The sequence below is a fragment of the Bubalus kerabau genome, chromosome 1, assembly GCF_029407905.1.
Source record: "Bubalus kerabau isolate K-KA32 ecotype Philippines breed swamp buffalo chromosome 1, PCC_UOA_SB_1v2, whole genome shotgun sequence".
Classification (NCBI taxonomy): Eukaryota; Metazoa; Chordata; class Mammalia; order Artiodactyla; family Bovidae; genus Bubalus; species Bubalus kerabau.
Window position 1 is genome coordinate 184,492,497 of NC_073624.1, and position 12,762 is coordinate 184,505,258.

The following is a 12,762-nucleotide window of genomic DNA, read 5'->3' on the forward strand; positions in this document are numbered from 1 at the left end:
CAGGGACACCACACTGCCAGAGAGGAGGCAAGGCAGCCCCAAGCAGGAAGACTTTTATTTGCTCTACACGCATAGGTGATGTCATGCCTCCACACCAGTCCGCGGACTATGCTCTCATGACCGCCCAGGGTCAGCTCTGGCCCTGCTGTTGTCGCTGCTGACTGTCTTCTTCTTCTTCCTGGCCCTCAGGTGGGGGTGGGGGTGGCTCCTCCAGCTCTGAGGAGGATGGCAGGAGCTCCCCGGAGGACCCTGACAGGCGGAAGACCACCGGGATCCGGGCCAGGGCTGGGTTGGTCTCCTGAAGGCCCTGGATCCACTTGGCCAGCGTGGCCTGGTCATGGGCACCCGCCACACATATGGCAAAGACAGGCCCTTCCTCCACTGTTGGGAGAGATAGGCCCTCAGTTTGTTCGGCCCCCTCACACCCACACTCTTTAAGCTCCCTTTGCCTTTTGTGTATGTCCAAGCCTTTGCACACACAATCCCCTCCACCTAGCCTGCCCATTCCACACATCACCTGGGTGACGCCTCCTGATTCTTCAGGGCTCCACTGGAAACCCTCCTGACCCCCACCAGAGACTGAGTTGTGTACCTCCTCCTGGGGACCCCAAGAATGTAACATGTCTGTTCCACCACTGACCTGAGGGGAGGGACCAGACCTATCCTGGTCATGCCCAGTAGCCAGCACAGGGATGTTCCACAGATGTTTGAAGGAGGAAGTGACAGAGGGCTGACAGGTCTAGAGCCCCCTGAGTGGGGAGTTTCGTGCTTTCGTGTGTGTGTGTGTGTGTGTGTGTACCTGGGCCTCTGCTGGTTCTGTGAGGGTGAGTCGTAACTGGACTGGGTCTTGGCCTGGCTCTCAGCCCTCCACTCCAGAGGCGGTACCCCATCCCAAGCAGTGTTCAGAATCTGACCTGTCCTGGTTTTTACCTTCATCAATGTTAAACTCGTAGTCATCCCAGCTGCTCCTCCCGTAGGCCAGGTCTAGCTGCATCGGATAGTAGAGGTTCCACTCCTCTGGAATCTCCTCCACTTCCTACCCCAGGGAGGTGGTGCAGGCAAAGTCAGAGGCCCCGGATCTTGAAGCCACCTGCGGCCTCTTCCCTGGTCCCTGTCCTCCCGTCCCCCTATCCCCTTCCACACCTCTGAGCCAACTCACTCTTCCCACTGCCCTGACTTCCACTTTGGGCCCTCACCCGCTCCTCGGGAGGCAGCAAGTCAGCTCTGAGGATGTGGTAATAGACACATTTGTCTCGAAGCCACAGGGAGAAGGGACCCTCAACGAAGATTGGGCGGGCTGGGTCATGGCGGGCCAGGGCACTCTGCTGCTCAGGACTCTGGATCCCTGGTGTGGAGACACACACACATGGGGTGGGGGTGGGGGTAGTTCTGGCTCAGGGGCTTTGCCCCAGGGCCCAGAGAGCCCTCCCAGCAGGCTCAGTGAGAATGCGGCACCCCCTCCCTTCGTGGGACCTTACCTACGATGTGGGTCTCTGTAGGATCCATTGCGTCGGGAGAGTCTTTCGGCAAGGGCATCTGTAAGGAAAGCAGGGGTGGACGCTTATGGCCCCCACAGCCCCTACAGGGGCAGGGCAGGGGAGAGAGAAGTGGGGAAGGGGGATTCTAGTGAAACTCAGGGCCCCTCTGAGGCCTAAATACTGGGCCTCCCACCCATCACTCAAGACCACCACCTTCTTGCTTCTATCAGATTGAGCCAAAGCCACTGACCCTGGAGATGCTCATGGGGAGGGAACCCTGGAGCCAGCCCACCTGTGTGAAAATCCTGCCTCTGCCACTGTCTGCATGACCTTGGCTGCGTCACTGAGAAGGGAGCTGCCACAGACTGCTCAAGGAACAGGAAGGCCATGCCCGGAAAACAGTGAGTGTGGGGAGGTGGGGTAGGAGCAGAGGTCCAGCTGGGCCAAGGGCCCTGGAATCTAGAGAAGGCTCCACCAGGGAATCAGAGCCTGTCTTCCAGAATCACTCCAGTTCCTGAAGGGGGCCTGGCCCTGGGGAGGTGGCTGAGGGTGTGGCCAGGGGTGACTACCTGGTAGGTGGTGACCCTGGCACTGAGGTCAGGTTCCATGTGCCGCAGGGCCAAACTGGCCAGGTCCACAGGGTCCTGGGGCAGGTCCCGGGGCACGGGGAAAGGGTTGATATTCTTGAAGCGGGTGAACCACAGCTTCATGCGCACCAGCTTGAGCATGGGGTAGCTTTTGCGGCCGAATATCTGCAAGAGCAGGAACTCCGTCTCCTTGTTGGGCATCACCCCTGTGCCAGGCAGATGCAGGCAGAGCCTCAGGGAGGGAGAAGAGGAGGGAAGGGATGATGGGAGAGAGATGACTGAGAGATGGGGGATGGGTGGGCAGAGGTGGACTCCAGATTGAGAGACAGAGAGGAAAGGTCAGAGCCGAGGAACCACGGAGTGGGTAGAGGGCAGAGACATGGGAGAGAGAGGCAGCCCCTGGCCCCACTCCAGCCTGCGGGCCTCACCGTGGTTCTCCATCTGCTCCAGGACTGCAATCCCGCACTCCTGCTGCCGTGGGTAGTGGAGGAAGATGCTGTGGAAGATGTTGCGAGGCCGGAAGACCTCCTTGGGGAAGATGTCAAGGAGCAGGTTGTAGACAGACAGGTCCCGTTCGACGCCGTACTCGCGCATCTTGCGCAGGGCCAGGTAGATGAAGTCCACGTGGCCGCGCTTGTGCACGTTGTACTCGGTGAAGTTCTGCACCGCCCGCACGAAGTTCGCCTTGTCGCGTGCCCCATCCAGCGCGGGCCTGAACAGCTCCTCGTGGACTGCCAGGGCCTTGACGGGCCGCCTGGGGGGCTCGGGTGGGCGTGGGACCAGCGATGAGTCAGGGTTGTGGGCGGCTGCACTGCAGCGGAGGCCCCGTGGGGCCTGGGGCGGTACCTGCGGATGGAGAACCACCGCTGGAACCTGGCGCCTCCTGGTGCCCCTGGGGGACTGCCTGGCCGGCTCTTTGCTGGGAAAGGTGCCAGAGGGCATCCCTAATGGCCTCCGAAGAACTGTGGTGCCCTGGTTACAGACCCACGACCAGGCACCATCACAAAGTTATCAGTTACCATAGCCAGAGAGCTATGGTAACATCCCAGTGGAGGCAGTGTTCACCACGGTGAGAACAGACGCCCTCTGACACAGCAATCTCGCATCCGGTATTTAAATCCGACCGCTCTAAACATATCTGCCTCAGATGACATTTGCGCATCCGCTGCATCAGTGGAAATGGACCAAATGTGCATCAGCAAGGAAAAAATTAAGCAAGTGGCCATGAGCCTGGACAAGGGGCACCCACCGCTGTAAGACACATGGAGGAGGTGTCCTGTGACCAGGAGTGAGCTCCAAAGTATATCATTAAATGAAAAAAAGGAAAGTGTGAAACGGTGTGTACAGTAGCATCCCATTTGTGTTAAAAAAAAAAAAAGGCCGATATATATATTTGGTCCTCACTATTTGCAGATTCCATGTTTGAGAATTTGCCTACTTGCTAAGATTCATTTGTAATTTGTAATTCAAAAGCTAATACTCAAGGTGTTTTCTGGCCATTTGCAGACACATGTAGTTGAGTTGCCCACCACCTACATTCCCAGCCAACGTGGAACAAGAGGAGGCTCGGCCTTCTCGTCTCAGCTCCCTTGCGGTCAACAAGTGTCCTTTTACTTTTTTTTCAGTTGTGCTGTATGGCTTGAGGGGCGGTAGGTGAGTCCTAATCACTGGACCTCCAGGGAAGTCCCTTACGGAACAGTCTTCTATTCCAGGCATTGTGGAGCATTTCTGAGGCTCATTTAATCTTTCCAACTGTCATCAAAGGAGTGCCTCTTCATGTACCCATTTTACAGAAGAGGAAACTGAGGCCCAAGGAGATGACACAAGATGCCTGGTATTATGAAATTGCAAAGCAGCAGAGCTGAGACTGGGGCCCTCAGTCCTACTGCACCCAATAACCATCCCAATATCCTGCTTAGGTGAGATTAAAAAAAAAAAGCATTCAGGTAAAGTGAAAGCGTAGGTGATATGAGCATAGGGCAATAAGCAGAAAAGCAAATTCTACAATGCCCCAAAGAAGGGGAGACACTACAAATGAGATGATGCTAACGAAATGCACACTCAGGGTCTGGGCCACCAGAAGGGTTCAGTAAGGGAGCTATTAATACTGTCACCATCCTCCTCCTCCTTGCTGTAATTTATGGTCATGATCACTTAGGGTAAGGGAAGGAAATTCGATTTTCTGCTCACATCTTTACAAGTAAATGCAGGAGTTAACCAGAGTCACCACCCAAATCCACCCACCTCAGACCTTATTAAATTCAAGACCCTCACCCATGGGGACGCCAACGCTTTTTTTAAAATATGTATTGATTGATGTGGCTGCATTAGGTCTTAGTTGAAGCATGCAGGATCTTTCATTGTGGCCCACTAACTCTCTAGTGGTGTGCCAGCTTAGTTGCCCTGGGGCATGTGGAATCTTCCCAGTCCAAGGATGGAACCCATATCCCCTGCACTGTAAGGCATATTCTTCACCACTGGACCAGCAGGGAAGTCCGCCAACACTTCTTAAAATGAGTGAGAGACATGGGAGCTCCCTGGTGAGATGGTGGTTAGGATTCAGCACTGTCACTACCGGGGCCCGGGTTCAGTCTCTGGACAGGGAACTGAGATCCTGCAAGCCATGTGGTACAGCCAAAAAAAAATTATAATAAAGAGTAAGAGGGGCTTCCTGGATAGCTCAGTTGGTAAAGAATTTACCTGCAATGCAGGAAAATTCCCCGGTTCATTCCCTGAGTCTGGAAGATCCCTTGGAGAAGGCATAGGCTACCCACTCCAGTATTCTTGGGCTTCCCTGGTGGCTCAGAGGATAAAGAATCTGCTTGCAACGTGGGAGACCCAGGTTTGATCCCTGGGTTGGGAAGATCCCCTGGAGGAGGGCATGGCAGCCCACTCTAGTATTCTTGCCTGGAGAATCCCATGGACAGAGGAGCCTGGCAGGCTACAGCCCGTGGGGTCCCAAAGAGTCGGGTACAGCTGAGTGACTAAGCACAATGAGTAAGAGACATTCAACTAGCACTCAGAGCAGACAGACCAGCCCAGACCCAGTCCCCCACAAACAACCCCCCTTCTCTCCTCCTGCCTCTGCTCTTCAAGCTGGCTTCACTGGGTGCATAGTGAGGGCTTGGGAGCAGACCCCAGGCCTGCCTGCCTCTTCCTCCTCCTGGCCCCCCAAGACTAGCAGTTACCTGAGAGAAGGGGGCTCCTGTGAGGGCAGTGCTGCAGATGCCCCCCCAGCCCCGAGAGAGGCCCCGGGCCAGCAGGATGGCTTGGGCCCAGCTCATGCCTTTGCCTGTTGGACAACCACCTGGCAAGAGAAAAGAGACAGCCATCAGTCTGGCAGCCCACCTGCTGAAGGCGATGAGACCTCTCTCCTGGGCAGAGGCCATGTCCCTGACGGCATGGCTAGCTCACTGGCTCCACTGGTCTCTTCATCCGCAAAGTGGAGCAGGAGTGATGATTATAATCGGGATCCCTGTTCTTCTGGACCAGATCCTTTACTGTCTGGAGCAATTTGCTTCTGCATTGGTTCCCCTCCCTGCCAGATCATTCTGTTTTGTTTAATACCTTTATTTGCATGCCATAGAGCTGACCCTTAGTATAAAACTAAATGTGCTTTCAGTAGTTGACCCTTGAACAACACTGGATTGAACTGCATGGGTCCACTTATAGGCTGACTTCTTTTTCATATTTATTTTTGTGGGACTTCCCTGGCAGTCCAGTGGTTAAGATTTCACCTTCCAATTCAGAGGGTGCAGTTTTGATCCCTAGTTGGGGAGCTAAGATACCACATGCCTAAGATTCCAGGAGCCTCATGGCCAAAAAACCAAAAACATAAAAACAGTAATATACCATAACAAATCCAATAAAGACTTTAATATATATATATATAGGCTATGCTGAATCTTAGCTGTGGCATGCAGGATCTAGTTCCCTAACCAGGGACTGAATCTGGGCCTCCTGCTTTGGGAGCACAGAGTCTTACCCATTGGATCCCCAGGGATGTCCCTGGTTTTTTTTTCAATATATACATACTACAGTATAGCATGACCTGTGGTTGGTTCAATCTAAGGATGTGGAACCATGGCTATGAAGGGCCAATTGTAAAGTTATATTTGTATTTTCACCTGTGCAGAGGGTTGGCACCCCTAACCACACACTGTTCGAGGGTTGATCGTATATTCACAGAATTGTGCAGCCATCACTAAATCTAATTTTCAAACACACTTGTCACCCCCCCCCAAAAAAAGAACCCTATATCCATTTGCAGTCATTCAGTCAACCCTACGCAACCCCTAATCTACTCTGTCCTCTGGGAATTTCATGGAGCTTCCCTTGTAACCTAAATGTAAAGAAACTGCCTGCAATGCAGGAGGCCCGGGTTCAATTTCTGGGTCAGGAAGACCCTCTGGAGAAGGTAATGGCTACCCACTCCAGTATTCTTGCCTGGAGAATTTCATATTATTGGAATCATATATAATATGTGCTCTTTTGTGACTGGCTTCTTTCACTTAACATGTTTTCAAGGTTTATCCACGCTGTAACATCTAACAGACTTCCTTTCAACTGCCAAAAAAAAAAAATGTTCACGATATGGATTTAACCACATTTTATTTACCCATTCATCAACCGATGAACATTTGGGCTTCTTCCCACTTTTTGACTATTATGACTGTTGCTGCTATGAACACTTGTGTAGTTTTCGTGTGAACACATATTTACACTTCTCTTGGGTATATACTTAGAATCAAGTTGCCGGGACATATGGTAACTCTATGTTTAATCATTTGAGGGACTGCCAAAGTGTCTTCCAAAGCGGCTGCACCACTTTACATCCCCACCAGCAGTGTATCCCAACCAGCAATGTATAAGGGTTCCCGTTTCTCTGCCTTCTTGCCAATACTTGTTGCTGTTGGCCTTTTTGATTATAGACATCATCCTAGGGGGTGTGAAGCGGGCATCTCGTTGTGGTTTTGATTTGCATTTCCCTAAAAACTAGTAACGGTTGAGCATTTTTCCATGGGCTTACTATCCATTGTTTATCTTTTCCAAAGAAATGTCTATTTAGATTCTTTCTCCATTTGAAAATTAGGTTATTTATCTTTTTTTACTATTGAGTGGTTTTATTGAGTTGTTTATATTCTGGATCAGTTCAATTCAGTCGCTTAGACCTTTATGGTTCACAACTGCTTTTTCCCATTCTTTGAGTTGTCTTTTCACTTTCATGTTATTACTTGCAGCACAATTTGTTGCTGTTGTTTAAATAAGAGGTTTAGAACAGGAAAGGCTCTTAGGAAATGTTTTTTGAGTGTTAGTTGTTATTACTATTGTGCGTGTGTGTGCACGCTCATTCATGTCTGACTCTTTACAACTTCATAGACTATAGCCCACCAGGCTCCACGGTTCATGGGATTTCCCAGGCAAGACTACTGAAGTGGGTTGCCCCTTCCTTCTCCAGCAGCACACAGTTTTAATTCCAACAAAGTCCAGTTTTCTGTTTTTCTTTTATAGCTGTGCTTTTGATGTTGTATCCAAAAAAACCATTGCCTGGTTCAAGGTCATGAAGATTTACTCCAATGTTTTCTTCTAGGAGTTTTAGTTCTTACATTTAAATCTTTGATCCACTTTGAATTAATCTTTCTAAATGGTTGGTATGAGGAAGGGGTTCACTTCATATGGATATCCACTTGTCCTAATACTACTTGTTGAAAAGACTGTTTTTTTCTCCGTTACTCTTGTTGAAAATCAACTGACCATAAACGTAAGGGTTTACTTCTGGGCTCTCAATTCTTGTCCTATTGATCTATATGTTGAGCAGTAACACATTGTTGTGATTATTGTAGCTTTGTAAGTTTTGAAATTGGGAAGTATTAAGTCCTGCAACTTTGTTCTTCTTTTACAATATTATTTGGCTATTCTGGATCGTTCACTATTACATATAAATTTAAGAATCAGCAATTTCTGGAAAAAAAAATCTCAGATTCTGATAGGGATTGTTTTGAATCTGTAGATCAATTTGGGAAATAAAGAGTCGGACACACTGAACGACTGAACTGACTGAATATTAAGATTTTTGATCCATGAACATGGGATACCTTTCCATTTATTTGTTGTTGTTGGTTTGGTCACTAAGTTGTGATTGACTCTTCTGAGACCCCACAGACTGCAGTCTGCCAGGCTCCTCTGACCATGGGATTTCCCAGGCAAGAATATCGGAGTGGGTTTCCTTTGACAGGGGCTCTTCCTGACCCAGGGATGGAACCTGCATCTCTTGCATTAGCAGGCAGATTCTTTACCACTGAGCCACCAGGGAAGCCCTCCATTTATTTAGATCTTCTTTAATTTCTCTCAAAAGTATTTTACAGTGTAGAAGCCCTTTACTTCTTTTGTTAAGTTTATTTGTATCTTATTCTTTATGAAGCTGTTGCGAAATTTCATTTTCACACTGTTCATTGCTAGTGTATAGAAACACAGTTTATTTTTTATATGTTGATCCTGTATCTTGCAACCTTGCTGAACTTGCATTAGTCCTAATATATATATATTTTTTAATTGGATTCCCTAGGACTTTCTACATCCAAGATCATGTTATCTGCAAAGAGAGATAGCTTTACATCTTCTTTTCTAAACTGGATGCATTTTAATTTTTTTGCCCAGGTGTCCTTGCTGAACCTCCAGTGCAAAGGTGAATAGAAGTGGCCAGAGTGCACATCCTTGTCTTGTTCCTGATCTTAGGGGGAAAGCATCCAGTCTTTCATCATTAACTATGATGTCAGCCATAGGATTGTCCACAGATGACCTACTGGGTTAAGGACATTCCTTTCTATTACTAGATGCCGAGTATTTTTATCAGAAAGGGCATTCATTTTATTTTGTCAAATGATTTTTTTTTTTGCATCTATTGAACTCCTGTGAATTTTGTCCTTTTAGTCTATTAATATCATGTATTACATTAATTTTCAACTGTTAAACTCATATTGCATTTCTCTGATAAATTCCACTTGGTCATGCTGTGTAATTCTTTTTATTTGCTGTTAGATTGGGTTGCAAGTATTTTGTTGAGGACTTTTGCAGCCATATTCATAAGAGAACCTGGGCTGGAGTTTTCATTTCATGTCATATCTGTTTGCTTTGGTATCAGGGTAATGCTGGCCTCATAAAATGAGCTGGGAAGTATTTGGCTCACTCTTACCACCATTTAAACTTTCTCTAGCATCTCCTTCCGCCTCTGCTCCACATCTCTGTTCCATTTATAGCACAGCTTCTCCCAAGAGGTGTCTGCATATTATACTCCTTTCTCACTCTTTGCTACTTGGCTGCTGCCCCAGCCACTCCACTGACACCACTCCTGTAAAGACCCCTTATGTGTTCTCCATTTAACAAAGCCAGCGATTATTTCTTTAGCCTCATTTTGCTCAATTTCTCAGAAGTATCTCGCATGTGTGACGCCCTCCTCCCATGTTAACACTCTTGATTTTCTTCCTAGCACCCAGGCCTGTTTTTTAGCCAGTCAGCAAGCCCTGCTTCCTTCTCTAAAGTTTGCAATGTTTGCAAACTTGAATGTGCAGATGCATCACTGAGGATCTTATTAAAATGCAGATCCTGATTCAGCAGGTCCAGTGGAGCCAGAAACTGTACATCTAACAAACATCCAAATGACGCTGATTGCTGCTGGTCTGGAGACCGAATTCTGTGTAGTAAGGCTGTGAAGAATCCCACGTTCTGAATTTATCTGTCTGCTATTTTAAGACATCATTCAACTACCAAAAGCGGTGTTCCTCTCCCATCTGTATTACTGTAGACAGCTCTAATGATTTTTTAACTTTGTTCATATTAGAATTATCTTGAGAGCTTTAAAAAATTCCCATGCCCAGGCCATACCCCCGCTATACTAAATCAAAATATACACAGGTAGGGCCTAGGTATTAGCATTTTAAAGCACCCCAATGACTCTAACACACACCTGAGATTAAGACCTTATTCTAAACCTTTGCTATTCAAAGAGTATCTATGGGACCAGCTGCATTTGTATTATCATCTGGGAGCTTATTAGAAATGCTAAATCTCAGCCTTAATCCAGACCCACTGAATCAGAATCTGCATTTTAACAAAACTCCAGGTTTCTCCTCTGTGTGTTAAGGTCTGAGAAATGATGATCAATGTGCTGATGCTCCTAAATGTTTATCACCAGTCCTGAACCCAAGTCTCCTGACCTAACTGCCACTTTGGTATTTTCCCCAGCCATCTCAAACTTATTTTGCTCCAAATCATATCCCTGCTTAAATGTGTCTCTCCTCATCTTAGCCAATGACATCACCACTGCTGGTCATTCAGATCACAAACCTGGGAATTCTGAGTCCACTGTGTCCCTCACTCCCCCAGTCCAATTCATCAGCTACTCCTGTTGCTTCCAAATCCATCTTAAATGCATCCATTTCTCTGCATCTGCAGGCCACCACTCCAGTCCATGATCTCTTTTCACCTATCCGGTCTCAACTTCTTTCCTTACCTGCCTCCAGTCATTTCTCCCTGCAGTGGTCAGAGGGAGCTTGTTAAAATGTAAAGTAAATTTAGTGTTCTCTGCCTAAAATCACTGAAACAGCACACAAAATTAAATCAGAATCTGCCCCTCAAAACTCACCTCTTATTACTGGTAGCTCCAGCTACACTTGTTTCTTAAACAAGTTGGCTTTATTTTAATCTCAGAGCCTTTGAACTTGCTTTTCTCTCTGTTCAGAATTTATTCCCCCAGATCAGTCTCTGGTCATTCAGGTCTATAGTCAAATAAGAAGCCTTTCCTGATCACCACCCCACTCCCAATCTAAAGCCTCATTACCCTGATGAATGATTTTAAGCAGTTATTAGCATCTGAAATCACATGTTTCCCTTATTTCTGATTTGTTCAATGTCTGACTCCCTGGGGAGATTGTGTGTGTGTGTGTGTGTGTGTGTGTGTGTGTGTGTGTGTATGTGTGTGTGTGTGTGTATCTGCCTTATTGCTGTGTCTCCAGTGTGTGTGTGTGTGTGTCTGCATTATTGCTGTGTCTCCAGCGCCCGGGACTTGTGTGTGTGTGTGTGTGTCTACCTTATTGCTGTGTCTCCAGCACCCGGGACTTGTGTGTGTGTGTGTGTCTACCTTATTGCTGTGTCTCCAGCACCCGGGATGTGTGTGTGTGTGTGTGTATGTCTGCCTTATTGCTGTGTCTCCAGCACCCAGGACGTGTGTGTGTGCCTTACTGCTGTGTCTCTAGCACCCGGGACTGTGTGTGTGTGTGTGTGTGTGTGTGTCTGCCTTATTGCTGTGTCTCCAGCACCCGGGACTTGTGTGTGTGTGTGTGTGTGTGTGTGTGTGTGTATCTGCCTTATTGCTGTGTCTCCAGTGTGTGTGTGTGTGTGTGTCTGCATTATTGCTGTCTCCAGCACCCGGGACTTGTGTGTGTGTGTGTGTGTGTGTGTGTGTGTGTGTGTGTATCTGCCTTATTGCTGTGTCTCCAGTGTGTGTGTGTGTGTGTGTCTGCATTATTGCTGTCTCCAGCACCCGGGACTTGTGTGTGTGTGTGTGTCTACCTTATTGCTGTGTCTCCAGCACCCGGGACTTGTGTGTGTGTGTGTGTGTGTGTGTGTGTGTCTACCTTACTGCTGTGTCTCCAGCACCCGGGACGTGTGTGTGTGTGTGTGTATGTCTGTGTGTGAGTGTATGTGTGTGTGTGTCTGCCTTATTGCTGTGTCTCCAGCACCCGGGACGTGTGTGTGTGCCTTATTGCTGTGTCTCTAGCACCCGGGACTGTGTGTGTGTGTGTGTGTGTGTGTGTGTGTGTGTCTGCCTTATTGCCGTGTCTCCAGCACCCGGGACAGTGCCTGGTATAATGTAGGTACCCAACAAGTATCAGTTAAATCAGGAAGAGCTAAATTTCTACCAAACTTCTAAAAATCTGAACCCCTAGGCAGGATGTACCTACAGCAGCCCTGAGGCTGGCTGCCAGGATTTTGACTCCTTTGGATGACAGCGACAGACCAGGCGTCGAATTCCAGCCTAGCGGCCGACTTGCAGCGTGACCGTGAAAGAAGGCTCTAATCTCTCTGAGCCTCAGCTGTCTCATCTGCAAAACTGGAGATTAGGGACGTGGAGAGGTAGGTAAACTGAGTGCGGCTTTTGCCGGCACATCCCGGCCCGGTACGCCGAAAGGTCATGGTGCCCTGGCCCGGAAACCGGGGTCCTCCGAAGCCTTCCTCCCGCGCTGCCAGCCCAGAACGGGCCTCCCCGGTTCCCAGAAGTTCGCGCTTGCCTCCCCACGCGCGACCTACCTATTCACGCGGCTGGCCGCGGAATCCCTGCCCGTTCTGTCTTGCCGCTGGGCGCCGCCATGTTGCCCAGAGATGTTCCGGGTCACGAGCCGCCAGGGAGACAGCAAATCAAGACCGCCGGTTTAGAGAGGTCCCGCCCCAAAGGGAGAAATGCCAATAGAAAGGTGGAAAGTCCTTGGTCCCGCCTCGTAAGGAGGCAGACCCCACCTTTAACTAGGCCAACAGCACGGGGGACTTAGGAGTTTGCTTGGGGAAGGAGCGACTGAGCAATGCGAAACTGGACTTGTGGAGGGTGGGAGGATGGGTGGGGGGTAAGAGGCGGAGGTGTGTATTTGTGAATACACCTGGGCGGCCCCAGTTTTCGCACCTGAAATGTGGGAATGAAATATTAA

General features: G+C 48.7%; 1 protein-coding gene across 4 annotated transcripts; it reads right to left on the reverse strand.

Annotated features, from left to right (window-relative positions):
• Window positions 1-37: 37 nt before the first annotated feature.
• On the reverse strand, window positions 38-12,512 carry ECSIT (ECSIT signaling integrator). 4 transcript variants are annotated; one of them, XM_055545354.1, is made up of 9 exons: window positions 12,371-12,431; window positions 12,021-12,173; window positions 5,254-5,372; window positions 2,494-2,911; window positions 2,048-2,271; window positions 1,479-1,536; window positions 1,197-1,345; window positions 931-1,036; window positions 38-381 (listed from the first exon to the last, which is right to left on the reverse strand). In XM_055545354.1, the coding sequence occupies exons 2-9, from the start codon at window positions 12,163-12,165 to the stop codon at window positions 131-133; spliced, it is 1,470 nt and encodes a 489-aa protein (XP_055401329.1). In that variant the 5' UTR covers window positions 12,166-12,173; window positions 12,371-12,431; the 3' UTR covers window positions 38-130. The 4 variants fall into 4 exon arrangements, with proteins under 4 accessions (XP_055401329.1, XP_055401332.1, XP_055401336.1 ...); XM_055545357.1 differs by lacking the exon at window positions 12,021-12,173 and having other exon boundaries at window positions 12,371-12,512; XM_055545361.1 differs by lacking the exon at window positions 12,371-12,431 and having other exon boundaries at window positions 12,025-12,047.
• Window positions 12,513-12,762: the final 250 nt, after the last annotated feature.

What these genes read in the sequence shown, in the direction of transcription:
- ECSIT (XM_055545354.1), bottom strand. Translation starts at nt 12,165, where the DNA reads ATGAGACAGCTGAGGCTCAGAGAGATTAGAGCCTTCTTTCACGGTCAC. An exon ending in CAGCCTCAGGGCTGCTGTAG is followed by an intron (nt 5,373 to 12,020) that starts GTACATCCTGCC and finishes TTCTCTTGCCAG; the next exon opens with GTGGTTGTCCAACAGGCAAA. An exon ending in TACAGAGACCCACATCGTAG is followed by an intron (nt 1,346 to 1,478) that starts GTAAGGTCCCAC and finishes TCTCCACACCAG; the next exon opens with GGATCCAGAGTCCTGAGCAG.